The sequence below is a fragment of the Podarcis muralis genome, chromosome 16 (assembly GCF_964188315.1).
Source record: "Podarcis muralis chromosome 16, rPodMur119.hap1.1, whole genome shotgun sequence".
Taxonomy (NCBI): Eukaryota; Metazoa; Chordata; class Lepidosauria; order Squamata; family Lacertidae; genus Podarcis; species Podarcis muralis.
This window is the reverse complement of record NC_135670.1, coordinates 19,879,609-19,907,552: the sequence shown is the minus strand read 5'-3', so window position 1 is coordinate 19,907,552 and position 27,944 is coordinate 19,879,609. Positions and strand designations below refer to the sequence as shown.

At 48.4% G+C, this 27,944-nt stretch overlaps 2 protein-coding genes across 2 annotated transcripts in view; one reads left to right on the top strand and one right to left on the bottom strand.

The window, feature by feature from the left end:
- Positions 1 to 3,596, top strand: part of RNFT2 (ring finger protein, transmembrane 2) — a 30,530-nt gene extending 26,934 nt beyond the window's left edge. Inside the window, exons 9-10 of the mRNA XM_028709670.2 lie at positions 2,560 to 2,661; positions 3,448 to 3,596. Of these exons, the coding sequence (XP_028565503.2) occupies positions 2,560 to 2,661; positions 3,448 to 3,582 (237 nt within the window). The 3' untranslated portion in view covers positions 3,583 to 3,596. The remainder of the gene's footprint in view (positions 1 to 2,559; positions 2,662 to 3,447) is intronic.
- A 6,116-nt stretch (positions 3,597 to 9,712) lies between these two features.
- HRK (harakiri, BCL2 interacting protein) overlaps positions 9,713 to 27,944 on the bottom strand; it is a 28,559-nt gene continuing 10,327 nt past the window's right edge. Inside the window, exon 2 of the mRNA XM_077920061.1 lies at positions 9,713 to 20,318. The gene's annotated coding sequence lies outside the window, so the exon portion shown is untranslated. The remainder of the gene's footprint in view (positions 20,319 to 27,944) is intronic.

Below are 27,944 nucleotides of genomic sequence, written 5' to 3'. Positions count from 1 at the left end.
CAATGGCAAGGAAGAGCATCCATCGGAGCGGCAAGTGACTGACGAGCTTCTCTGCAGGGAGCGCGGGGAATTGCGCCAGTTAGGAAAGATTTGAGGAGTCCAGCTAAGTTAGCACATCCCTGGAAATTGCAGGAAACTATTCTCGGCCGTATTCGACTGTGATGGCCTGGGATTCCGATTCTGAGAGTGAACCGGAGGAATCCCAGCCTGCACAGGAGTCCCCGCCTCCAGGGCCGGCTGAACTGGGGCAAGGCCTGGATTCTGAGGAGCCTGCACCTGTGCCAGATCCTCAGGAGCAGGCACCAGGTGAATCCATTCTGGCCTCAGAGGTGGTTGAGGACTCAGTGTCTACAGGTGAGTCTCCCCCGGGGCCCAGTAACCCTTCAGCCTCTCCTGAACTGCAGAGGCTTAGGGCAGAGAGGCGAAGGGAACTGGTTTCTCCCAGGAGGAGTGCTCGCCTTAAGGCCAGGAGAGGCGGGGCTCCTGGGGGCCGGGGCCGCCCCTGGCCTTAGAGAAGATAAAGGCCAGTCAGCCCGGTCCCAGGTTGCGGGAGCAACATCGTCATTGAAGAGCTGTTTCGGTCAGCATCCAGTCCTGTTCCTCCAGTGTTGCTGTTCCCTGCCCGGCTTCCTGCTTCTGATCTTCGAGTGTTCCTGTCCCCGCCCAGCTCCCTGTTTCGGACCTCGCCTCGCACTTTGTGGACTATTTCCAGGCTAGTGACTCAGGACTGAACTTTGACTACGGTAACAGTAACCTTTCCCCCGGGACCAGCACATCGACCCAAAGCAAGCAATGAAGAAGCAATGGCAGCCAGTACTTAAATGTATAGACAAAGGGGGGCAGACAGGCTCAAATGTGGCCCACCAGCCCTCTCTGCCTGGCCCTCAGAACTCTCCCTAGGCCACGCCTCCAATCCCCAGCCACACCCCTCACCAGCCTTGATTGACAGCCAAGTATTTCTGCCTGGCTGGATATGTGGCCTTGAACTCTGGCCATGCCTCTTGCCCAGGCATAGGCAAACTTGGCCCTCCAGATGTTTTGTGACTACAACTCCCATTATCTCTGGCCACTGGTACTGTTAGCTGGGGATGATGGGAGTTGTAGTCCCAAAACATCTGGGGGGGGCGAGTTTGCCTATGCCTCCTCTTGCCTCTGTGGATGGGAGGACCAAGGAGGGTGCGTGGGGAAGCCATCCCACAAAGGTAAAAAATTATATTTGTTGTACCGCCCACCATTGTCCCTGGCCCTTAGAAAGTTGCCCAGAAGGGAGTGCAGCCCTCAGGGTGTTGTAGGGATGTTTTGCATTGGAGCTACTTTCATGCAGGCAACTGCCCCTGTGCCTCACATTTGAGAGGCGGTGCGGTATAGCAGTGAAGAGTCCCAAGCTAGGACCTGGGAGACCGGGGTTCGAATCTCCCTCAGCCGCGAAGCCCGCAGGGTATCAGGGACTGGACAGAGGAGGAATGGTGGAGACCGCCTCCCCAACTTGAGCCTTCCAGAGAAGAGGAAGACAGGACAGCGGTGCCTCGCAAGACGAAATTAATCCGTTCCGCGAGTCTCTTCGTCTTGCGGTTTTTTCGTCTTGTGAAGCACGGCTATTAGCGGCTTAGCGGCTATTAGCAGCTTAGCGGCCATTAACGGCTTAGCGGCTATTAACGGCTTAGCGGCTTTAAGAAAAAGGAAACAAACTCGCACGAACTCGCAAGACGTTTCGTCTTGCGAAGCAAGCCCATAGGGAAATTCGTCTTGCGGAACGACTCAAAAAATGGAAAAACCTTTCGTCTAGCGAGTTTTTCGTCTTGCGAGGCATTCGTCTTGCGGGGCACCACTGTACAGTGGTGCCTCTGGATGCGAACAGGATCCATTCCGGAGCCCCGTTCACATCCTGAGCAGAACGCAACCCGTGTCTGCACGTGCGTGGGTCGCGATTCTCCGCTTCTGCGCGGGCGCGCGACGTCATTTTGAGCGTCTGCGCATGCGCGAGTGGCAAAACCCGGAAGTAACCTGTTCCGTTACCACGGAACGCAACCTGAAAACGCTCAACCTGAAGTGACTTTAACCCGAGGTATGACTGTGTAGATTTACAACAGTGGTTTGCGGGAGGTCATAGCTTAGCGGCAGAGGAGGAGAGAAGCTGGGAAATAATGGGGGAAGAGGAGGGGGAAGCAGAGCCGGAGCAGCTGGCTGACACCTTATCACTAGAAAGCATCCCAGACCCCCCTTCTCCCAGAACCCGGCGAGCATTGAAAGTAGGAGAGCAAAGGGCTCAGAGACAAATGGCAGAGACAATATTCTCTCTGAATATTGAATTAAAGACCTTGGTAAGAACTCTCCTTGTTTATTTGTTCCTGGCAGCCTACTGTGGGGTGGGTGGCGATGATCAGATTCCCTGACACCCGACATGGGGTGGCCTCGTGGCCCAGCCAGTGTGTCGCTGGCTGACCTACCTCGCAGGGTTGTTGTGGGTATAAAAGACAGAGGCGAAGGCGGAATCGAAATGTGAAACTGAACGGCGACATCCTGTCGTTTTGACTGCGCGCTTCTCCCTCCTTTTTCCAGACCTACGGGGTCCGTGCCACCAGCCAGCAGTGCAGTGAGGCTGGCGACATCTGTGCCATCTGCCAGGCCGAGTTCCGGGAACCCCTGATCCTCTTATGCCAGGTAATGCGGACTGGCTGGGTGCAGGGCAGCCTGGGCAAAGTGGCGCTGTCCTCACCCAGCTTGCTAAGTCGCCTTCTGGGCTTAGTTTGCCAAAGTGGGGGAGAAAATGATCACACAAATTGCAGGTGTCACAGCGGTACACAGACACGCACGATGGCATTTTCCATGAAATCTTGCTCAACATGGGGCTTGAACGCACAAACCTGAGTTTAGGAGTGTCATGCTCTTGATTTGTCTGGGAAGAGTATGCTGTTAGTTCCTAATACTGAAAAGAGGGCTTTTTGTCTTGCAGCAGCCAGTGGGGAGGGGGGCACATTGGAGAAGCTTAGATCCTAATTACTTTTATTTACTTTAGTTTTTGAATGCCTGGGAAGCTATTCCCCCCCCCCTCTTTTGCATATATCAACACTTTGAAATTCATTTTTAAAAAAAATGGAAGGAAAAAAGAATTGGGTATAGGGTAAAGATTTCAGCCTCCTAGAACTGGCCCCGGCACCAGCCTCAAGCAGCCTCGGGCACCTGCCAGCACCCACCAGCGCTCGTGTCTTTGTGGCAAGTTACTAGTCAACATTTTTTTATTTAAAAAAAATGAATTTCCACACAGTGCCACAGAGGGGCGCTCATTCAAATACTCTGGCGCCCCTCCTGGCGGTCCTTTCCATTGCTAACTGCACGCTGCTTCCTGCTCATTATACACCATCCTGCATTTTCAGCTCCGTTCGCCTCTGTAGAAGGTCCTGGGTTCCATAATAATGACAATAACCTTTGCTCCTTTTGCCTATAAAGCACGTCTTTTGCGAAGAGTGTCTCTGCCTCTGGTTTGACCGGGAGAAGACCTGCCCGCTGTGCCGCTCTGTGGCCGTGGAGACCTTGCGGTGTTGGAAAGATGGTACCACTTCGGCTCATTTCCAGGTGTATTAAACAGATGAATAGAATGGCGTCTCTCTCCTTCTTTCTCTTTCTCTTTCTTTTTCTCTTTCTCCTTCTTTGGTGGTGGAAAAAAGGAGTGTTTGCCTGCATGCTTACCTGAAGTCATTGTAACCCTGCTCCCCTCCCATCTTCCTGGAGCCTCGCATCTTCTCTCAGGACCTGCCAGGAGCTGTGAAGAACGCCCTCCTTTCATACATTTGATATTTGCGTTGGCCTCTTCTGCTCAGAGCAAACTAGGCTCTTAAGGGAAGGGAGGGAGAGCATCTGCTTTGAATGCAGAAGGTCTCTGGTTCAATCCCAGCATCTCTCCCAGGAGGGGGCTGGGAAAGATCCCCTCTGTTTGAAACCCTGGAGGGTTGCTGCCAATCAGTGTAGGCAGTATTGAGCTAGGTGGACCCAAGGATATGGGTCAACCTTCTGTTTACTTCCGTCCTTGATTTGGATACATGAGGACTAGAATCTTACACACACACTCTCTTTTTCGAGGGGAAGAGCCATCGCTTAGTGGCAGAACATCTGCTTTGCATTCAGAAGGGCTCATGTAGAGGTGGGAAAGCCAGAGCGTCACTTCGTTGGCTGTACTGAGCTAGATTGGCCAATGGCCGCACTTGGTAGAAGGCAGCCTCCTGCTTAATTCCAATCTTCATTTGGAATCATGAGGACTAGCGTCTTCTTTTTAAGGAAAAACTCCATAGCTCACAGCTAATAATAATAATAATTTATTATTTATACCCCACCCATCTGGCTGGGCTTCCCCAGCCACTCTGGGCGGCTTCCAACAAAATATTAAAATACAGTAATGCATCAAACATTAAAAGCTTCCCTAAACCGGGCTGCCTTCAGATGTCTTCTAAAAGTCTGGTAGTTGTTTTTCTCTTTGACATCTAGTGGGAGGGCGTTCTACAGGGCGGGTGCCACTACCGAGAAGGCCCTCGGCCTGGTTCCCTGTAACTTGGCTTCTCGCAGTGAGGGAACTGCCAGAAGGCCCTCGGCGCTGGACCTCAGTGTCCGGGCAGAACAATGGGGGGTGGAGATGCTCCTTCAGGTATTCTGGACCGAGACCGTTTAGGGCTTTAAAGGTCAGCACCAAGTTGATGGACCAACTCAGTATTACACACCTTCTCATGTTCCTATAAATGTTCGGAAGCGAGTGGGGGGTCTGATGGGCACATCACTTGAATTTTTTCTGAATGCCGAACATCTTTATGTGCAGAAGGTCTCAGGTACTTCTGAGAGAGACTGCAGAGCTGCTGCCAGTCCCTGTCGGCAGTTATGAGCCAGGTGGACCCAAGGGTATGGCTGAGTGTTAAGGTAGCTCTCTGCGTTCATAATGGAGGCACCAAACACCTTGTTTCCACCTCTCTTACGTTTTGGGTGGCCTAAAGGGAAGGACTTGTTCACAACGGCTCATAATTAACCGAGGGAATTGGCAACCCCATGCTTCAGCGATGGCCCACTCAGTTAATACTGTTTTAAAAGAGGTATTGGACAGATATTTCACAGGGAATATGCCTATCAATGGTCATAATGGCAAAATGGAGCTTCTCTGTCTAGAGACATTCTACCAGCCTCAGGGGTACAACAAGGGCTCTTGCCTTCTCACCCTGCTTTATGGGCTTTCTAGAGGCATCTGGTTTGCCACTTTTAAAAATGGGATTGAATCATAGAATAGTAGAGTTGGAAGGGACCCCAAGGATCATCTAGTCCAACCCCCGCACAATGCAGGAATATACAGCTGTCCCAAGTGGGGATCAAACTTGCAACCTTGGCATTATCACAACCATGCTCTAACCCAGGCATCCCCAACCTTCGGCCCTCCAGATGTTTTGGACTACAATTCCCATCATCCCTGACCACTGGTCCTGTCAGCTAGGGATCATGGGAGTTGTAGGCCAAAACATCTGGAGGGCCGCAGGTTGGGGATGCCTGCTCTAACCAGTTGAGCTATCCAGGCAGAATTGGATGGAGCTTTGATTTGATCCATCCGGGCTCTTTTGTTTGGTCGAGGAATCTGTGTTTCCTCCCACATGTTCCCTGAAGAGCTGATTTCCATGAGATTTGGGGAAGCCTGACCACCAATAACCTCTGGCCTGCATGCCCGCAGGGTCAACATCACCCCTGTGTTTAACATGGGGTTGTCTTCTGAGAAAACAGTATCGGATACCAGAGTTTCCTTTTCCCCAGGGATGGGCAGCCTGGTTCTCCTCCAGATGCTGTTGTACTCCAGATCCCATCAGCCTCAGAAAGCGTGGCCAGTGATCAAGGACGATGGGACTTGGAGTCCAACAACACCTGGAGAACCACAGGCTCCTCACCTCTGATTTTTACTTCCTCCAGCATCATGAACAATGGTCCAAAAGGTTATTTGCATCAACCAGCTAGGTGTTTAGGATTCTAGTACAGTGGTGCCTCGCAAGTCGAAAATAATCCGTTCCGCGAGTCTCTTCGTCTAGCGGTTTTTTTGTCTTGCGAAGCAACCCCATTAGCGACTTAGCGGATTAGTGCTATTAGCGGTTTAGTGGCTTAGCGGCTATTAAAGGCTTAGCGGCTTAGCGGCTAAAAGGCTATTAGCGGCTTAGTGGCTTAGAAAAAGGGGGGGGGGGAGCGGGGAAAAATCGCAAGACTCGCAAGACGTTTTCGTCTTGCGAAGCAAGCCCATAGGGAAAATCGTCTTGCGAAGCAACTCAAAAACGGAAAACCCTTTCGTCTAGCGGGTTTTTCGTCTTGCGAGGCATTCGTCTTGCGGGGCACCACTGTATATATAAGGAAGGTGTGTAATGAAATCATCAAACAGCTCTTCAGAGAAGCTTCTGGGTCCTGGCAGGGTGCAGTTATGTTTGTCATGGTGGCTAACGAAACAGAAATTTTAAACTCTTATAGCCAAACATCATTTCCTCTGATTAAATTATGCTGTTTTCAAGGTGGCTGTTATTGAGGATCATAAAATCATAGAATTGGAAGGGGGAGCATGTGGGTCATCTAGTCCAACCCCCTGCAATGCAGGAATCTTTTGGCCAATGTGGGATTTGAACCCACAACCCTAAGATTAAGAGTCTCATGCTCTTATACCATTTTATAGGAAAACCATCTGGTCCAGGTGATTTCCCATTTCCCATTGTTTCTATTTCATTCTCAATATCTGATACCTTCAGGGGGGCTGATAGCATATCTTTTTTATATTCTTCAATGGTTGGTAGTTTAATATCCTGAGAAAAGTTTTCCACCTCATCCTCTGGTATATTTTCTGGCCCTTCATATAGCTTTTTGTAGAATTAAAAAAATTTGTTATTTACGGTATATCTGTTGATGAGGTCGCTGTGATGTTGTTTTCCTTTCTTATTAAAGGTATTATTTCGTTCGTTTTCTTCTGTTTTAGACGATTAGCTAGAATTTTTGTCGGTCTTTCTCCCTGTTCCCAATATGTTTGCCTTAGACATAATAATTTTTTGAGCTAGTATCTTATTCAGTTCTAGTGTTTGTTGTTGTAGTCTTTCATATGTAACCCTGAAGCTAAGCGACGGTGGTACCACCCTTAAGTTGAATCCATGATTCCAATATGTAAGCTCTCTGTTAATATAAGCAGCATTTCCACGGAGCTTCCACAAGCTTCTTGCCAATGGACTCACATTAAACGAAGCTTGCTCCATTGGATGGGGGTGTTGAGCACCCTGCAAGCTACTTCTGTGTGTGGATTTCAGTGTAAATGGAACTTTGTACCGTGTGTCTGTGTCAGGGTCCCTTCCCATCTAGTGTCTTGCCACACACTACTGCTCTATTGGCCCAAGACTCCCTGCTCCTCTCTTGCCTTTCTCCTCATTCATGTAGACAGACAGACAGACTCGGTAGAGTTGGAAGGGACCACAAGGGGTCATCTAGCCCAACCCCCTGCAATGCAGGAATTATTCCACCCAACACAGGATTTGAACCCACAACCCTGAGATTGAGAATCTCACGCTCTACCGACGGAGCTATCCCTCTTGTGATGCACCAGCTCCTGCATGAAGATCCTGGGAACCTGTAGCTTAAAGGGAGTACTTTGCAAAGCTAAACCGTGGAACTTGCTCCCAACAAGGTGTTGTGATGGTGGCCAACTTGGATGCCTGTGAAAGGTTTATTAGGCAAATTTGTGGAGGATAAGGCTATCCGTGGCTACTAGCCACAGTGACTGTGTTGTGCCTCCCCTATTGGAGACAACCTGTTTGGCCACTGTAAAAACAGGATGCTGGATGTCTTTGGCCTTTGTGTTCCAGGTGTTTTAACCGAGGTTAAGTCTGACTTCCCCAGACTCTGGTACCCATCCAGAGTTTCATAAGCCTACAGAGGTACCTTGGTTCTCAAACACCTTGGTACTCAAACAACTTGGAACTCAAAGACTGCAAACCCGGAAGTGTGTGTTCCGGTTTGCAAACGTTTTTCGGAAGCCAAACGTGCTCCGTTTTGAGTGCCATGCTTCCGTTTTGAGTGTTACACTGAGGTCTGTTTTTGCTATTTATTTTGTGTTTTTGTTTTTGCAGCTCTTTTTGTTTTGTTTTTGTGACTGTGTAGAACCCAGTTCAGCTATGATTGATTGATTGATTGTGCGACTGCAGTACATTGTTTATTGCTTTTATTTTATGGATCAGTGGTCTTGTTAGATAGTAAAATTCATGTTAAATTGCTGTTTTAGGCATTATTTTTAAAAGTATGGAACGGATTAATCCATTTTGCATTACTTTCTATGGGAAAGCGTGCCTTGGTTTTGGAACGCTTTGGTTTTGGAACGGATTTCTGGAACGGATTAAGTTTGAGTACCAAGGTACCACTGTAATAGTGACTATAATGGAAATGGAGCTTGCATCATTTCCCCACCTCCCTATTTATCCTCACGACAACCCTGTGAGGTAGGCTGAGAGGCAGTGATGCTTTCCCTTTCACCGTGCCTCTCCTGGTAACCCCTCCATCCTAATCCCTCAAAATGCAGTTCTGTAAAAACTTAAAATATTGCGTTTAGAATGAATCACACTGGTGACATTTGACATACGAACCTGTATTAGAAGCGCATTTGCATTGGGCAGTTCTGCTTCGTTCTGTGATCATGGCAGTGTCACACATGGTTTCTGGGCCCTACTACCCCGATTTAGCTCTAGGTACACTGGAAAATAAGCTTGTGTGTTGTGCCTCCATGTTTGTCCAAGTCTCGGTGTGTGTGTGTGTGTGTGTGTGCGCGCGCACACTAAAATGTACCCTCCACCCCACTGGAAGTAATTGCCACACCTCAACAAGGACAGGTCTCCAGATGGCTTGGGATTGATGGAACAGGTGGTCAGTCTAAGGCAAGGTTTTCCAAACTTTGGCCTCCAGCTGTTTTTGGACTACAGTTCCCATCATCCCTGACCACTCGTCCTGCTAGCTAGGGATGATGGGAATTGTAGTCCCAAAACAGCGTTTGGGAGACCTTGGTCTAAGGTCAGGCTAGGTTGTGGCACTCCAGATATTGCTTGACTACAACTCCCATCATCCCTGGCTGTTGGCCACGCTGCCTAGGGCTGATGGGACGTGGAGTCCAGAAACATCTGAAGGGCCACAGGTTCGGCACCTGTGACCCTAAGGCAGCGGTTCTCAACCTGTGGGTCCCCAGATGTTGTTTGACTACAACTCCCGTCATCCCTGAGCTCTGGCCATGCTAGCTAGGGATGATGGGAGTTGTAGTTCAACAACATCTGGGGACCCACAGGTTGAGAAAGGCTGCCCTAAGGGATTGCCTTGCCCTCTCTGTGTATCTGACCACTCTGATCTGTGCAACTTGCACTCACTGAAATGTCACAAAATGCATATTCCACAGTATTGAAGTTTGGGCTTTAATGGTGGGCAGGGATTGGCCCTTGGTGGTCAGCTGACGGAATGCCCAGGCAAGTTTGGAAGCCCAGAGCTCAGAACAAAGTTGTCTGTTGGTGCAGGAGGTCAGGATTCCTTGCTCAGCACCACTAAGAATAATGCACAGCAAACAGGCAACATGCACTCCTGATGTGCATTGGACTTCCACACACATTTCCCTCAGCTGCACAATCTGTTGGAAGGAAAACATTTACAGTGACCGATCTTGGAATATTTTGAAGACAGGACAATGGACACACAACTTGAATCGCTTTCCCTTTCTTTCCTTTTTTAATAAAGTCAATATAAATATGTACAAAGTCTCCAGCATAGGAAATTCCTTTTACAAAAGGGCAAGAAAAAGCCACCTCGAGCCGCAAATGAAAGTTACAAAGTGACTTATTAATGTTCGTTCCGTGTCTGCCAGGAGTCGATCTTTCGGCGGAATTCCCTGCTGATTTGACATTCGGCAGGCACCCTCGCAATATACTGTTTCAAACCCCTGTTAAAAACTTCTTTATTCCAGCAAGCCTTCCAAGGCATATATGATTTCATTACATATACTTCTTATTCTTTGATTTTCTGCTGATTTCCTCTGTGAGCCGTTGATAATTGTTTTATACCATCTTATGTACATTGCTTGGAGGCTTTTTTTATTTATTAAGTGGTTTATAAATTTATCTAAATATAAAATAAAATAAAATATTCAACATGCCCAGACAGGCGTCTTGCAAGGCAGCAGCGCACGACTGGGTGTGGAACTGAGAAGAGCTGCAATTTTTCGTGCCTGCATTTTCGACCCAAAGAACCACTGGATATCTTTGAGCGATGGCGTGGCAATTTCATGACCTCAGCTTTGCCCCTAGGAAAGTTGAGCGCCGTGGCGTCCTTTTGACAACAGCTTAGGTATCAACTTAAATTTCTAGAATTGTTTCATGGAATTCACCTCCATGTACAAAATGACACAAAACTCATGTTCAGATCACATTAGAAAATTGCAGTCTTCCCTGTTACAAGTACCCAAAAACTACAATTACCCATGACTCCTTCCACATTTACTTGAAATATTTGTATCTTGCTTTTTTATTTATTTTGCAAGTATTCAAAACAGCTTACATACAACAGGGCTGGGGAACCTTTGGCCTATGGGGCAATTGCGGCCCTCCAGTTCTCTCTGTCTGGCCCTTGGAACCTTCCCCAGGCCACGCCCCTTGCCCCGTGTTTCTGCCTGGCTGAAATGAGCCCTTGAACTTCGATAAGGCCTCGTTTTCCCAATGGAGGAAAGAGAGGTGTGTGTGTAAAAAACCCCCACAACCCCAGCCCACTGTACAAAGGTAAAATTTACATTCATTGCTCCTCCCACCACATTTGGCCACGCCCACCACTACCGTGTGGCCCTCGGGAGCTTACCAAGAAGGAAATGCGGCCCTCGGGCATAAAAGGTTCCCCACCCTGGTGTGAAACAACAGAGGGGAAGCACTCCAAATAACAACAATATGAAATCAATAAAAACAAGATGAAATGGATGGATAAATAACTAGAAAGAAGCCAAGCAGTCAGTTCCTTTTGCCCTCCAGAATTTGTTGGGACTCCAACTCCCATCAGCTCTGGCCGGCATGGCCAATAAGCAGGGATGGTGGGAGTTATGTTTCAGCAACACCAGAGGGTCGAAACCTCCCCCTCCCTGCTCTAGGGCAAGATCCCCAAGGCCTGCTGAATAAGGAGCAGAGTGAAATGGCCGTATCACAAGTCAAAGGATTTGTCTCTCTAACCTTGTGTTGTCTGCTCTGACTGGCAGTCGCTCTCCTGGGTTTCAGACAGAGAGGAGCCTATCCCATCGCCTGCTCCAAGAGACACCAAGGAATTGAACCTGCAAACTCCAGCGCACAAATCAAGAGCCTTTCCCCATTTTTCACAGCCCTGCCAAGCAAAAGAGGGATGATTCCACCGTGCCAGGGGGGAGTTTGTTCTAGAGCTTCGGGGCCACAGCTGTCAAGGCTCTGCTTGTTGCAGAGGGTATACAGCTCACGTACAAAAGTGGTAAAGGATGCAAGGCCTGTCTTAACACACAGGGGTGGTGGGAGAATTGGTGTACTTTGCACGAGAGCACAAAACGGACACAAAGAAATCTGCAGGTACGGCAAGCGGGAGTGGCCATTTACAGGCGGGCATTAGGCATGTTGCAAGTAATAAAAACTCTGGGACTCAACTGGTCTTTTGAGAAATGCGGTATGCAGCTTGCAAGCTAGCAATTGGTGGGTCAGGGTCAACTCTGGCGTCCTGAGTAATGCCATCCACTAATATTGCAGCCCATTATAACTGCAGGCAAAGTAGGGACTACAGCAGATAGGACCTGTGGAAATGAGACCTGACAGGAAGTAGAGAGCAGGGGTGAGACATGCGACTCTCCAGACTGGTCCTCTGCATAGCTAGAGCCCGTGTGGAACAGGGGTTGGAAGTCGGGGGTTCAAATCCCCATTCCCACTCATAAATGATCTCTCCGCCCAAGCTACATCACAGGGTTGTGGTGAAGTTAAAATGGAGGTATTGGAAGGAGCCTCCAACATATTGCCTCAAGGTCCTTGAATGAAGATGGGGGGTATTAGTCAGAAAATGAACTAATAAGCTGATATCTGAGCAAGGCCCTCAAGAGCATCTGAGCCCTTGAATCTGGGGGAGGGGGGAATCAATATTGATCACGGTTGACACCCCAGCCCCCATCTACTGTTACATTAACGTTTGAATAAAAAGAGGGAAGAAAATATACGTGAGCTGCATTTTCTTGCTCTGGAAATCTACACATAGGGACAGAAAAGTGTCTTGTAGCACCATCAAAAATTATTGGATTCAATATGGTAGAAGCTTCTGTTGAATGCGTCATCAGCCGGCAATGAGGGCTGCGTTTGCCAGGCGAGTTTGCCATAACAGACTGACAAAGCCGCCCTTCTGGAGTTTGTGACTTTGGAAACACAGTTCTCAACACGTTTCCTGAAGCCGTATGTTCCTTGATGGCTGGGAGCCTCACTCCAGCCTTTGGAATGCCATACCCATCAAGAAGTTAGGAACGCAGGAAGCTGCCTTATCACGACTCAGGTCACTGGTAGTTCATTATGATCTCTGCTGACTTTGCAGCAGCTCCCCACGAATCTCAACCAGGAGCAAACTTCATGGTACTCTCTCAGTGTCACGGGATATCAACTCCCATCCACGCCAGCCAGCGTGGTTGATGGCCAAGGATGATGGGAGTTGCAGTCCGACCTGGGACCTTCCGCATGCAAAAGGCATGTGCTCTGCCACTGAGCTACAGTCCTTCCAATGTGGAGTTTGGGGCAATGATGTCCCTCCAGCTGTGTGGTGGAAGCCTGGAGCCAGTCTTAATGGAGAAATGATCAGGGAGATCTTAATAGCTCAGGACAGCAATATCCCAAGGACTGCCTCTTTCCATATGAACCTACCCGGACCTTGAGATCATCTTCTGAGGCCCTCCTTCGTGTGCTGCCTCCTTGAGATGTCCGGAGGGTGGCAACATGAGAACGGGGCCTTCTCTGCAGTGGCTCCATGTCTGTGGAATGCTCTCCCCAGGGAAGTTCACCTGGCGCCTTCATTATACACCTTAAACATTCCTCTTTAACCAGGCCTTGGGCTGACTGACATCCAATGCCCTTTTAAAATGTGTTGGGGAAGTGTTATTGGGTTGTTTTTGTTTTTATTACGCATTTTGTGTTTTCATATTTTTTGTTGCAGCTCCCCTGAGACCTCTGGGCATTGGGCGGTATACAAATTTAATAAATAGTAAATAAAATAATAATCTGAGAGGGGGCGGAAGATCAAACAATCCTTTGAAGAGCATTTGCCCTCTCTGGGAGGGAATGTGATGCAGGATTAGTAGCTGAGCTGTCTGCTGCAGGAATGCATCCTGCCTCCCCTCTGCAAATCTCACGCTGTTAAGTCTCCTGCCTCTCATTCAAAGGAAACTAACTAACCTCTGCAACGTTGACCCTAGATTTCTCAGTGCTCGCAGAAGTCTAGCTAGTAACAGAAGTAAAGGGGGAGGCTGGGATCATTGTGAGAAGAGAGAGGTCTGCTATCGGCCTTGGGAAACAGAAACAGAAAAGCACCAGGCCGGAGTTTGGAGAATGACATCATAACCAGAGCTGTTGGGGACCAGCTTCTCAAAAACCTTATGCCCTGCTACTTGGGAGGTGTGAGTGCAATGCCTGCGCCTTCAAACGCTGCTTTAAAAATTAATATGATGTTCCTTCCAGAGCGCATTATGCAACGCTGTGGGCAGACTATGATCTCATAATCTTCTCCGGACGCCTTAGCGCCTGGTGCCTGCACCAGCGGCCACTCGCTAGAAGGTGTCTCTCTCCCCTTCGGTTAGAGAACATCCCCCAGTCATTGCAAAATCTGCCCGTCATCTCTCATCTCGCCTGCTTGCTGGTGGGGAAGGGTGTTACTGGGGGGGGGGGGCTTGTGCGGTTCGGTACAAAAACTGACCCGCCCACCTCAAAAGAGGGCGGACAGAAGATACGAGAGGAACCCTGTTGCAAATACCGGCCGAAAAGTAGCTGGTGTCGGTTTGTTTTTGTTAAAAAAGCGCTCCCTCCTTGCTAAAAAACGGAGCAGCCCAAGAAAATTGACTGCCCTAAAAAATGTAAGGCATCAACAACTATACATCCGTGGGCAAACCGCAACATTTTATACAGCAAACGTGGACTGTTCTTCTCTAAGTTTTGCAATGAGCGTCTTGACTGTCTCGGAAGCAGGAAATTTACCAGTGCCCGTGAAAATCTCTTCTCTTCTGCTCTAGGCAAAACAATGTGCTGTCAAACTGACACCGTTCCGGCGCCCTGAACTCTTTGTTCTCTGAACTCTATTTATTAAACATTTTAAATTTGGGGCACTGGGAGCAGCTACATGTTGCCCTGTCATGCAAATGGAGGGGGTTGTGGAATTATTTTCAGGGGACGGTCAGTGGGCCAAAAGGGGCTTTCTGCCCTTCCATACCTACTGATCAAGAACATAAGAATTGTCCTGTGGCTGGAGCATCCTGGTCTCACAATGGCCAGCCTGCTGCCTCTAGGAAACACACAAGTAGGACCTGAACGCAACAGCAATTCTCTCCCCCTCCGCACACACACACTTGCGATTCCCAGAAACTGACCCTCACCTTATTCTTGACTTTACATCCCCTGCAGTCAAAACTGGACTCCAAGATCAGATTTAAAAATAAATAAATATGTGCCTTGCCCTTCAAGGCCAGAAACGCTCCCAAGGCAGCTTATACTTAGCTCAGTATTGTCTTCTGCTAACTAGCAAAAGCTTGGATAGCTCAGTTGGTTAGAGCATGGTGCCTGAGAATGCCAAGGTTGCAGGTTCGATCCCTGTCTGGGACAACTGTATATTCGTGCATTGTGCAGGGGGTTGGACTAGATGATCCTCAGGGTCCCTTCCAACTCTACAGTTCTATGATTTTAAACAAATTAAAATCAAGGGATGTTGGGTTAAACACACAAATACACCCACCTTCATGCTTAGGAACATAGGAAATTGCCTTATACCAAATCTGAGCATTGATCCATCTAGCTCACTACTGTTTGCACTGACTGGCAGCAGTGTGGCAGGGCTTTGGGCAGAGGACATTCCCAGCTGTGCTACAGCCCCTTCCCTTCCTTAACCAAAGGGGTCCTGGCATGAAGGAATGCTTCTATCATTCTGTTCTGACAGCAGAATATCTGATAAATCCTTACGTTTCCTAAATGTGGACTTAGTTTCAGAATAAAGAGATGAAGCGTACACTTGCTTTTGTGTGTTAACAGTTCATTAACACACACACACACAGTGACTGAAACATCCGCTGACATCCTGGCGCATGTGAAATGACAGTGTTGGCTCAGCTGAGCCAGCTGTTATGGGCCCAAGGGATGAGCTGATGGGAGAAACTGTCCCGGCCAGATAATCCTTTTTTTTAATGTGGGAGCAGCTCCGCTTGTTCAGATACGAGTCGCAAGGCGATATGTTGCTGTTAAATCAAGAGAAAGGTGTGCATTTTTGCAGGTGTGGACCGGCAATAAATTCCGTGGCAGGCTGGCAGCGTAACCAAAGTCCGCCTGGGAAATATGTAATGGCATGTTCTATGCCATGAGTGGGGTGCCTCAGATCTGGGGCCAAATAAGCCCCTTCCTGCAAGCCTCTCTGTCTGGTGCTAAGGCCTTTCCAGGCCACACCCCCTCTCCCCAGGCCACACCCCCTCACTGACTCTGCTTCACATCCTCCTTCAGTGCTTTGGCCTGGCTGGAACGTGTCTTGCAGGGGGTGGGCAGAGGTTTATTTTAACCAGGGGAGCCTGTTGCCCTCCAGAAGTTGTTGGAATCCAGACCCCACCAGCCCTGGCCAGCTAGTGGCTAATGGCCAGGGGTGATGGAACTTGTAGTCTAGCAAACTGGGGCAAAGGCTGTAGCTCCTGGGCAGAGCGTCTGTTTTGATTGCAGAAGGATGCCTGACATCCTCAGAGATGGCTGGGAATGCCCCCTACCTGCAGAGCTAGATGAGCCAAGGATCTGTCTTCTTATGTTGATTTTTCTCAGTGATGGGATACCTGCTTTGCATGCAGAAAGTCACCGGTTTGACCTCTAGCACCTCCAGGTAAGGCTAGGAATTGCCTGAAATCCCGGAGAGAATCACACAGTTGGAAGGGACTCTGAGCATCATCTAGTCCAGGTATTGGCAAGGTTTACTTCACCTGGGACGGTTCATTCCCACGGAGATCGCTCTGTGGGCCGGATGGCATCTGCGCAGATATGATTTTTGGCATCTGCACAGACGCGATTTCTGGTGCTGCGGAAGCGAGTCCCCACTCTGCACTGCACCGGTTTAGCACAGCGCGGAGCGGGGACTCGCCAAGTGGGTGGCTCAATTCGGGGGCGGCTCGGGGGCCGTTTAAACAATCCCCATGGGCTGCAGGTTGCTGACTCCTGATCTAGTCCAACCCCTTGCAATGCAGCTGACCCTTATGGGAATTGAACCTGCAACCTGGGCATTTTCAGCACCACATTCAAACCAACTGAGCTACCCGAGCTGCTGCCCGTTGGTGCAGGCAATACTGCGCTAGGTGGACCACAGGGGTCTGGCTCAAGTTCCTAGTCTCTCCACTGCACACAGCACCACTCCCCATCTGAACTGCACCCTTCTGCACCTCGTCTGATGAGGATACAACTTCTCCCATAAAAACTGGGGGTGGGGGATATTTTGCCAAAGAATTCTCAGGCCACGGGATCAATCCTCGGGTGCTGTTTTGTATCGCGGCGACCTCCTTTTATCTACAGCTCCTTCCGCACAATGGAGACTTGTGTTTGACATCATCCCTCAGCCTTTGTAACCATGCTCGATTTCCATGGCAACGCATTAGGCACGCATGTACACAAACACACACACTTATGCAAAGTCTGTTCACGAGCAAGGGTTCTCTTTTCACCTGATCAGGAAATAGCCGGGGTGGGGGCAGGGAGAAGAGAGGAGCAGGATCTAAAGAGAGACAGTTTGCTGCAAAACGAAAAGCCATCTATCTGCAAATGATTTATTTGCAAACGGAAACTAGACTGCTTCCTCGGCTCCTCTCGGAGGGCCATGGGCTGCCCTATCCCTCCTTCAGCACCTCACCCCAAAGTTTTGCACAGGGAGGCAGGCAGCCTCTCCAAAAGTCCATTGCCCACCCCCACCCCCCGCACGCAAATGGTCCATCAGACCCTGCTTGCTTGCCAACCCAGCGACTGAACCCAAAGGCAGACTTACAGTTCAACCTATGGAGTGCAGTAACTCAATGCTATAGTGTTGACAATGAAAGCATTTATGATTTGGACTTGCTGCCCATACAATACAAGCAATGGCTAGGCTTCCATGGTCCTTATTCAGATTTCTAATACAAATAACCTATCGTTGATATACTTCATAAAGGGGGCTTTTTTTCCCTACAGAGCTGATAAAAACAGCTGTTTCCTAGTGCCTAAAAGAGTAGTATTCTGGCTAATCAGTATTTCCCCTCCTTTTTCTTTCACAGACCCTCCCCTTCACCTTTATTACTCTAAAAAGTGGGACCAAAAGGAAATAGGGCCACACCACACCCATCTCCCCAATTTTTTCTGTGTTATTATTTGGGAAGTTAATTCCTTTAACCCCCCTGCCTGCTGTACTATACAACACAGAGGCATAAAGACTCAACCATGCCTGGACTTCCCCACTCCAGTAATATAGAGGCTGGCTGTGGCTGCGTGGAGTTGGCAGCAGAGGAGGAAAGGCACTCTGTATATACTCGGAGGCAGTCCTGACACAGTGCTTCAAAGCTCTTCTGCACCAAACACAGATCCCAAAGCTGAGATTATAAACCCCGTGCAACAGAATCAACTCCAGACTTTAGAATGACCGTAAACTGGGGATTCATGTCATCTGCCTGCTGCTTTCCTGTAACTGGAAAAGCAGCCCTTGACTGCGAAATTCCAAATAAATAGAGGATAAAGGGTGGTGTGGTGCTGAAATGACCCATCCAGCAGCAACATCTGGAGGTCTGGAGGCTTCTTTTAGCATCCTTGGGTATCACTTCTAATTTTTGGCATTACTCAACAGCTGCATCCCTTAGAAAATGAAGTCTAAGGGAAGGAAAAGAGCAAGGCTTTTGCACAGAAAACAGCTGCAGCAGTCTCTCTCTGGCTACATCCATTCAAAGCGCTGTGGTGCCACTTTCAACACTTTCCCCAAAGGATCCTGGGGACTGCAGTTAGTTAAAGGTGCTGAGAATTGTTAGGAGACCATCCCCTCCCCCATTCCTCTCCCAAAGTTACAATTCCCAGAATCCCCCGGGAAAAGGGATTGATTGTGAAACCACAATCTGGGAATTGTAGTCCTGTGAAGGGAATGGAGGGGGGGGGTCTCCTAACAACTCTCAGCCCCCTTAACAAACTACAGCTTCCAAGATTCTTTGGGGGAAGCCACACTTGTTTAAAGCAGTATCATAGTGCTTTAAATGTATGGTCTGACTGTGCCCCCCCCCTCTCAAAATAACTATTACCTTGGTTAAACAGTACCTTCCCTGCCCTTCACCAGATCCATGCATATCATTGCTGTGATTTATTTATGGTGATTTCCCCCCAACCCTATGTAGGTCACTCTGACTCAAGGGGAAAGCAAGCCGCATTCTCTGGGTGAACCAAACCCCCCCCCACCTCCACCTTTTCCCCTTTTCTTTTGCATCCAAAAGTCCACCCTGTACATTTTAAAGTACTCTTACGCCACTTTTAAACCCCCCCCCCCCAATTCAAAGAACCCTGGGAACTGTAGTTTGCTAAGAGCACTGAGAGTTGTTAGGAGACTCTTCCATGGAGCTACAATTCCCGGCACCCTTAACAAACTACAGTTCCCAGGATTCTTTGGGGGAAGCCCGTGACTGTTAAAGTGATACAGGAGCACTTTAAATGCACATTGTGGGCATCTCTGTCCATTCAGTTACAAAAGTGGAGGCCCTCCCTTCTCGGTAAGCATGCAATGAACAAGCGAATGCTGGGTGTTTGTGTACATTGTTTCGCTGCAAATACTACCTAAAAACCCCGCCCTCCAAAATTGTGGGTCTTTGCTCAGGTGTATTCTGCAACATGCCACTGACGCACTAATAGTGCATTAGTCATGGATCTATGCTGGGCTGTTCAGTCCATTTTACCAGTTGTTCTGCGATGTCCCCCCAACGTTACTGCATTATTGCCATCTGGAGGGGGCCCTCTTGCCCTACAGTGCAACAAAAGCGGGACCAAAAATAAAAATAACCGGAGATCATTTGTGGTATAAACAAGGTGACATGATTTCAGCAGGAAGTTATGGGACGTGCACTGATTGGAAATGAAGCAGTGTGTCCCACCCAAAACTTTTGCGGATGCAAACTGTATTAAAAGTAGAATCGCATATAACCGCTGTGATTCCAGTGGACAATCTAAAAAAGAACGTCCGCAGGGCTGGGTGGGTCTGGTAGTTCAACAGAATATGAAGTGGGTAACGATGTCATCTTCAAACAGCACCTTTGAAAATCTGAGGACAGGCTCGATTAAAGCTATCAAACTGGTCTGGAAGGATGGATGTAATAAACAGAGCACCCCCTCCTTCCTTTCCTGTAAATATGAACAACCTTAAAAATTAAAAAATACACGTCGCCTGGTTCCACACGATACGATCGTTTGCTCGCTTGAAAAACAACCACAACATAGCACCATGGAGGCAGCTCCCCTCCAGGAAAACCTTAATTGGTAGCACCAGCAAACTAAAGGTACAGAGAAGTCTTATTTTGCCCCTCCTGCCTAGACCTTGTAGACAGAGGTATGTACACCCCCCCACCCATATGTAGAGAGATATAGAGATAGATATACACCCACGCAGGCTGCATCTCGGCAGGGGCTGCTAAAAAGACCCACATCCCTATCGACGGGCCAGTGCCCAGCAGCAGCAGGCCAGAGTGGCTTCCGGTTATGCCAAACTCAGGGCGGTGCCACTCTGCCGCTGGAAAACGGACAGCCGCATCCCGTAGCCGAAAGTGGCCCACAAGGGGATTGGGGTCGCTAAAGCGGGCGACTCACACGCCACTCAGACCTCAGCTGTACAAGGCATGCAGGGGCTGCCCGTGTCTGCACACGGAAGGGTTACATTCTTCTTCCTCATCATCTTCATCTTCTTCATCTTCTGTACAAAAGTGCGTTTCACGCGCACGCCTGCCGGTTTCGCCGCTGGACTGCACAGCAGCTTTCCTCTTCCACCTCGCTTTCTGCACCCGCTGCTCAAGGACTGCAATCCTGCAGGAATGGGGGGACTTCCCAAGCACCCAGATCTTCCTTCATAGCCTACGAAAGGATCGGGGGAGAGGGACAGAGAAAGAGAGAAACGTGTAAAAGAGGAGGGAAAGCTTTGCTTGAAATGGATTGTTACATTGGATGGGACATTCCTCCACATGTGGTGGACATGCAACAAAAAAAGACTTTTGGGAACTGATATACAACGAAATGAAGAAAATGTTTCAATGGGCTACCCCCAAAAGACCAGAAGCTTTTCTTACAGGCAATATAGGGATGGCTTTTCCAAAGAAGATGGCTAAACTATTTATGTATGTGACAACGGCAGGCAGAATATTACATGCACAGAAATGGGAAGAAGAGGAGGCTCCAACAAAAGAGGAGTAGCATTTGAAAGTGGTGGACTATGCAGAAATGGCAAAGCTGACAGCGAAATTAAGAGATCAAAATGATGAACTTTTTATAGAAGAATGGAGGCCTATTAAAAAAAATATTACAGTCAAATGAAGTTGCGGGTAGGATTCGAGATAAAAGCAGTGGAAGAAAAATGGCAAAATCATTGTAATATGGATAAAGATATAATGCAGGAGAAAAGGTTTGAGTAAGACACCTTGGAGGTGAGGGTGGGAAGTCAACTTATGAAACACATGGTGTTAACCCCCTCCCCTTCCGTTGGATCCTCACAACAACCTTGTGAGGTAGGCTGGGTTGAAAGACAATGACTAGCCCAAGGCCACCCAGTGAGCTCCAGGGCTGCCCATCAATATAAAAATATAGAACCATGCAATTTAGCTCAGACCCAGTTAAGGGTGGCATCTCAATGGCAGAGCATCTTACTTGCATCGTGCAGAAGGCTGTGGGTTCAATCCCTAGGTGGGGCTGGAAGAGACTCCTGCCTGAAACCCTGGAGAGAGTGTGGACAATACTGAGCTAACTGGACAAGTTGTTGGGACTTGGTTTAAGGCCGCTCCCTATGTGCCTATATTCCTATTATCGTTACTTATCATAATTATGTCATTTACAGATTGCTTCCCACAAGGGATTCTGAAGCGATTTGCAATATAATATTCTATTGATCAGCTGCACATCATCCAGGGATGCTCCTGCAGACCCCAGTGTACAGTATCAATCTCTCCTCAGCCTCATCAGTCAACATGACCACACACACACACACACACACACACACACACACCCTCCATGCTAATAAATGGATTTGGCGATCTTAGGCTCTGCATCGCCATTAACCGGAGTCTCCATTGCCAGGATTTGACTCACTAATGAGACATGCTGGCAGCAAGCGCTGGTCCCATTTGCAGCGCCTGCATCCAGCCAAAGCCTTGCCATCTCTCAGAATTTAACAGGAAGAAACTTGCAGTTTGGGATTACGCACTGAGCAGGGGTTTCGCCAAGGGGGTCAAAGCACAGGATTTAAAGGCCCTGTACAAAAAAGCACCAGGCAGCCTGATGGTTTCTTGAAAAGCCATGTATCTCCTCTAGGGACGGAGGAGGAATTCGATTCAGTTCGCACTGGAAAATGCGTTACGTTGGGAGAAACTGCTCCGCGAAAAATGCATTCATTAGGCAAAGTTGCATACAAAAGCATGGATGTCAGGAGAAATTTGCACTAAAATGCCGGCAGGTTTTCACGAGGACGTTTGGGGAGGAGGGAATTGCAAATTGATGGGGAAATGTGAAGATCTGAACTTAAGACTGGGGGGAAATGAGAAACTGAGAGAAACTGAAATTCCCTCGCTGCAAGAAGTGAAGTTACAGGGAACCAGGCAGAGGGCCTTCTTGGTGGTGGTGCCCTCCCACCAGATGCCAAGGAAATAAAGAACTATACAACTTTTAGAAGACATCTGAAGCAGCTCTGTATTGGGAATTTTTAAATGTTTGACATTTTATTATGTTTTTATATGTGCTGGAAGCCGCCCAGAGTGGCTGGGGAAACCCAGCCAGGTGGCCGGGGTATTATTATTAACAACAACAATGGCCCCTCCCAGTTAACCCAATACTTGCAACCCAGAAGGAGCAAACCTGTCTTCACGGCACCAGCAGCTGACCCGAAAGCAGGAGCGCGCGAGAGAAATCCCGCGAGCTTCCTGTTTATCATGTTAAAACATTGCTCGCTGCTGAGTCAGCTGGCCAAGCCCCATCGCGAAGGCGATGCCTCCAGCCTTTGCCTGGTTTTGGGGTTGGGTGGTTTTTTTTTGGACTTCTGCACTGCCCAGCATGAGATGCCTCCGGAAATCTTATCAGTCCAATTCCGAATGCAGATAATTAACTCTGCTGAAAACGTTGACTGCGCGGCCCCACGTCGGCCCCAGCAGCTGACAGCGGGGAAAAGGTTTGGCAGCGCTGATGGCGGTGGACCAAGCTGGCAGTGGGGCTGGCAGGGAGAAGCAGGGCTTTAATTTAACACGCTGTGCCACGTCTAGGCTGGTAGAGCAAAAGGCAGCCGGCGCCAGGCTGGCATAAGACAGGCTGGCTGGGCCTTTCAAGGTGATGTCAGATTGCATATTTAACAGCTGCAATCCGCGGAGGCCTGGTTCCTCAACTACACCCAACTTCCTTTCAAAATCAGAGATGAAACAGGTCCAGCGGCACAGAGGGGTGCATCCTCCGTGGCTCAGAGTAGACCCACTAAAATTCATGGAGGTGGCTAGCCATACCTGCGAGATCGCCTAACCCAGGTTCGCTCTCCAGCTGTTTTTGGACTACTTCTCCCATCATCCCTAGCTAGTGGGACCAGTGGTCAGGGATGATGGGAACTGTAGTCCAAAAACAGTTAGAGACCCAAGTTTTGGCAACTCTGGCCTAACCAGATCTATGCCTTCTCGACCACTTCAATTGACAGAACTGGCTCTGTTACAGGTGCCACATGTGCTGCTACATGTGCCGTTTTAGCTGTGACCTTCAAAGCGAACACAAGCTGCCCATCAACCGAAACAAAGCGAGACAGAGACGGATTGCAAAGATGCAATAATAAGTCCGAGGCGGAAGAAATGATATAAATTAACACAGCTGGTGAGGTGGGGTGGGCGGGCGGGCTCTGGGCTGCACGGGCTGTCTAGTTAATTATCCCACCATACGGTTTCATTCGCATCTGTGCCCCAGCCTTGGAACTTCACCCAGAAGAGTTTGGACGGCTTCGATCTCTCACCGTACAGCCGCAAAGAGACGTCACAATCTCTTCTGGCTCGGACCCCCCACCCAAGCACCTTCAGCACCTACAAAAGTGGCCTGAATTGTTCCTGAAAACAGCCTCCCTCCATTATGGAGGTGGTGGGATCCTTGCAAGGCAGTTCAATAAACAAGAATGCTGCCATGTACAGTGGCACCTCGGGTTAAGAACTTACCGGTAATTTGTTCTGGAGGTCTGTTCTTAACCTGAAACTGTTCTTAACCTGAGGTACCACTTTAGCTAATGGGGCCTCCCGCTGCGACCACGCCACCGCTGTGCAGTTTCTGTTCTCATCCTGAAGCAAAGTTCTTAACCCGAGGTACTATTTCTGGGTTAGCGGAGTCTGTAACCTGAAGCATATGTAACCTGAAGCGTCTGTAACCCGAGGTACCACTGCAGTTTTATCCCCCTCTTCATTACTCAGTGCCTTCTTGCTATCTCAGACTACAACTCCCATCAGCCCCTGCCAGCACAGCTGGGATGATGGGAGTTGTAGTCCACAGCCCCGGAAGGACACGGCCTTGGCTATCCCTAATTAAAACAGCCATTGTTCCCTGACTCAAAGAGGTAGCACCTGACTTAACTAAGCTCCCTCCCATCGCTATAGCACATGACAGCAGCTAAGGGGGTCTAACACAGACGTTCCCAAATGGTCCATGGGGAGGGTCGGGGGAAGTGGAACATTTGGGAACCGCTGGTCCAAAATGAAAGGGAACAGAGCCAGCCATTAGCCCCCTTAACTCAAGCGCTCCACTGCCCCCATCGCCTGGTATTCCAGGATAGAGTGCCATTGAGCTTGAAGGCTCAGTGATCTTCTCTCGTCTCATCTGTGAGCCAAGCTGCACATGAGACAATCCAACTTCTCTTAAAGGCTGAAATCACGGTTGAAGGTTGCCAGTGGTGGTGTACAGTGGTACCTCAGGTTACAGACGCTTCAGGTTACAGACTTGGCTAACCCAGAAATAGTACCTCAGGTTAAGAAATTTGCTTCAGGATGAGAACAGAAATCGTGCGGTGGCGGTGCGGCGGCAGCGGGAGGCCCCATTAGCTAAAGTGGTACCTCAGGTTAAGAACAGTTTGAGGTTAAGAACGGACCTCCAGAACAAATTACCGTATTTTTTGCACCATAACACTCACTTTTTTCCTCCTAGAAAGTAAGGGGAAATGTCTGTGCGTGTTATGGGGCGAATGCCTGCGGATGGCGGGGGGGATCTGCTGCAGTCGTGAGCAGAGGATCCATGGTTCCCCTTCCTTCCCTCCTCCATGGTTACAAAGCATGGATCCACATGGATCCTCAGGATTTTTGCATTGAGCTACTCCAAACTCACTGTCAGATCACATGTCTCTGGCCACAGCATGAACCACAAAAATCATATATCCACTATTTCGTTTAGAATATATTTTTTTCTTGTTTTCCTCCTCTAAAAACTACGTGCGTGTTATCGTCTGATGCGTGTTATAGAGCGAAAAATACGGTATGTTCTTAACCCGAGGTACCAATGTGCTAGTTACGAGTGTTGGACTAGGACATGAGTAGGCAAACTGAGGCCCAGGGGCCAGATCCAGCCCAATCACCTTCTAAATCCGGCCCGCAGATGGTCCGGGAATCAGCGTGTTTTTACATGAGTAGAAAATGCATCTCTGGGTTATTTGTGGGGCATAGGAATTCATTCATTCATTCTCAGCCTAACCCACCTCACAGGGTTGTTTTGAGTGTAAAACGGGATGGAGGAGAACTGTGTATGCCACTTGGAGCTCCTTGGAGGAAAAGTAGGATATAAATGCAGCAAGAAAGAAAGAAACAACAAATTTCGTTCACAGAACTTGAGTGTTTACGTGTTCTGTACTTGCTTTTTCTTCCTCAGTCAAAATCCACCCACTACGCTGTTTGCCCTACGTTCCCTCCCCTTCCTTCACAGAGGAATCACAAATCTCCCATGTAATGCACATTATCTGGCCCCAAGTCCCTGGCCAGATCCAAGTTTTACGGTATCAAACTCCTGCTTGCAGCGAAAATAACCTGGAGAGCTCTGCGGGCAGCAAATCAATTTTCTAGGTTAATTATGTACTGCCTGAAGACTTTCCCCTTTAATTTATTTTTACTTAACAAAATTTATACGCCACTTGATTGCAATAAAACCTCGTTGGTGACTCCCCCAAATCAAGTTCAGGAGAAAGAAATATTCCTAAATTTCTGAACCAGTTGGAAATCCTGAAATGTCCTCATCGTTATAGCTGGAAGCCTGAAATCAGCCTCTAATGTTCAGGCCCTGTTTTAGGAAGAGAGGAAGCTGGCATCTTGAGTCAGATCAATGGCCCATCATCTATGCCAGCTTTCCCTAATTTGGTGCTCTCCAGGTGTTTTGGACTACAACTCCCATCATCCCTGGTCATTGAGTATAAGAACATAGTAAGACCATGTGGGATCAGTCTATTGCAGAGCTTTCCAAACTTTTCATGTTGGTGACACGCTTTTTTAAACATGCATCATTTTGTGATGCAGTAATTCAGTTTTACTAGCAAACCGGAGGTTAAACTTTTATCTCTCTCTCTGATTATAATGCTTACTAGGTTTCAATTGCAATCCAATAGTAGCCTCATTATAATAATACCAGTTTATAATACAATTATTAATCCCAGTAGTTCAAATATCAAATTATATAATTTCGTGCTAGAATTGATGGCTTGATTATTTGCTTTATTTCTGTGTTCCAAAATCTTATTAATTTCCATTACATTCCGGTCATAATAATAATCCCTTATACAACAACTGCAATATTAATAACTTCTATCCGTGTTGACACATTAAATGATTTATAAAACCACAAGTGAGGAACTCAAACTATATCCTTGTTCTCCCTGTGTGTGGCAATTATTCTGTCCAAGTTGTTTCTTCCTGTCCTTGTAAGATGCTATGTTTTTCTTTCCCCTGGTTGTTGCTGTTATCCATCGTGCCTTGGACAAAGCTGATATTTGTTGTTTCAAAAATTTATCCATTGCTCTGTTTAAGCTCCATTTAACCAGAAGTTAAACTAACTCCTTTGAGCGTTCGTGCGACACACCTACACACTGTAGGTGTGTAACTAACGTGTCACGACGCACAGTTTGGAAAGCTCTGGTCTAATGGTCTAATCCTGCATCCTGTTCTCAGGGTGGCCAGGCAGATGCCCGTTTGAAAGCTGCAAGCAGGACCCAAGCGGAAGAGCTCTCTTTCTCTCCTGTGGTTTCCAGCAACTGGCATTCAGAAGCATTGCTGCTTCCAAATGTGGAGGCAGAGCAGAGGGCAGAGGTCAGCAAACTTACTGCGCCTCGGGCCGGTGTCTCCAGCGCCGATTGCGCGGAGGGCCAGAGGGCGGGAGAATGCGTGCCCATACGCGTGCGCACACGCTATTTCCGGCGCACTTCTGGGTCAGAGGAGCACCGGAAATAGCTTGTGCGCATGTGCACAGGCCTCCTCCGACCCAGACGGGCACTGGAAATAACGCTTGCGCATGGGCACAAGTTACTTTTGGTGCTCCTCCGACTTGGAAGTCGGCAGCTGCGCAAAGCCGGTAAGAGGGGGTGGTGGCGGCGGGGGTCGCCACGGGCCGGATAAACGGGTCCCTCGGGCCTTATCCAGCCCGCGGACCTCTGGAATAGGGAGTGTGGCCCTTGAGCCCCCCAACAGTTCATCGCCTCCACCCTAATTTTTGAGCTGACAGCTTAGAACAGATACTTCTTGGGCCACCTAAAGGGAGCGTTCTGACTCAGTGCAAGAAAGCTTTGTCTGCGTGCGGCGTGTGCAATTATTCCGCATGTTCCAGGACTGATCCCCCAGCGTTCAGGACAAGGTTCTGGAACTTACATTAAGTCTAATATACTTAATTAGCTGTAGGGATAAATAAATAATATAGTAATTACAGGACTGATGGCGTGCCACCTGTGTTCCTTGATCCTGCAGGGATAGCGCAGGCAGACAAACACCACACAGTATTTATCACTCCGAGTTGTAACTGCTGCGTGGCGCCCGGGGAATACTTCCAGGAGGAGAAAGCAGCCACGTAACCACCAGCATGTAAGGAAGAAGAGCAACACCATCTTGGAATAATGGCTTGGAATAATCAGCCCATTGACATTGATGCTTTTGGTGACCAGCAGGAGGCGCCAGAGCTACCGGTGAAATAGGGATCAGGTGACGCAAAGGGCCAATGGGGTTCTACCTGCTCCTATAATACCGTATTTACGTGAATCTAATGCATACCTCAATTTTCAAAACCTTGTAACTAAAAAAAAGTATTTGCTGGTGCCATCCAATCTAATGCGCACCCTAATTTTCACGACATTATTTGCCAAAAAAGGTGAGCACTACATTCAAGTAAATACAGTATAAAGCCTAGTCTCTCTGCCAGTGTCTCTTCGTTTTTACACCAGTTTCCGATGGGCGGAGTTTAAATATTAAAATTATTATCATTCTTATTATTACCTGCCTTGCTTCCCAGCCTGTCTTCAGACAG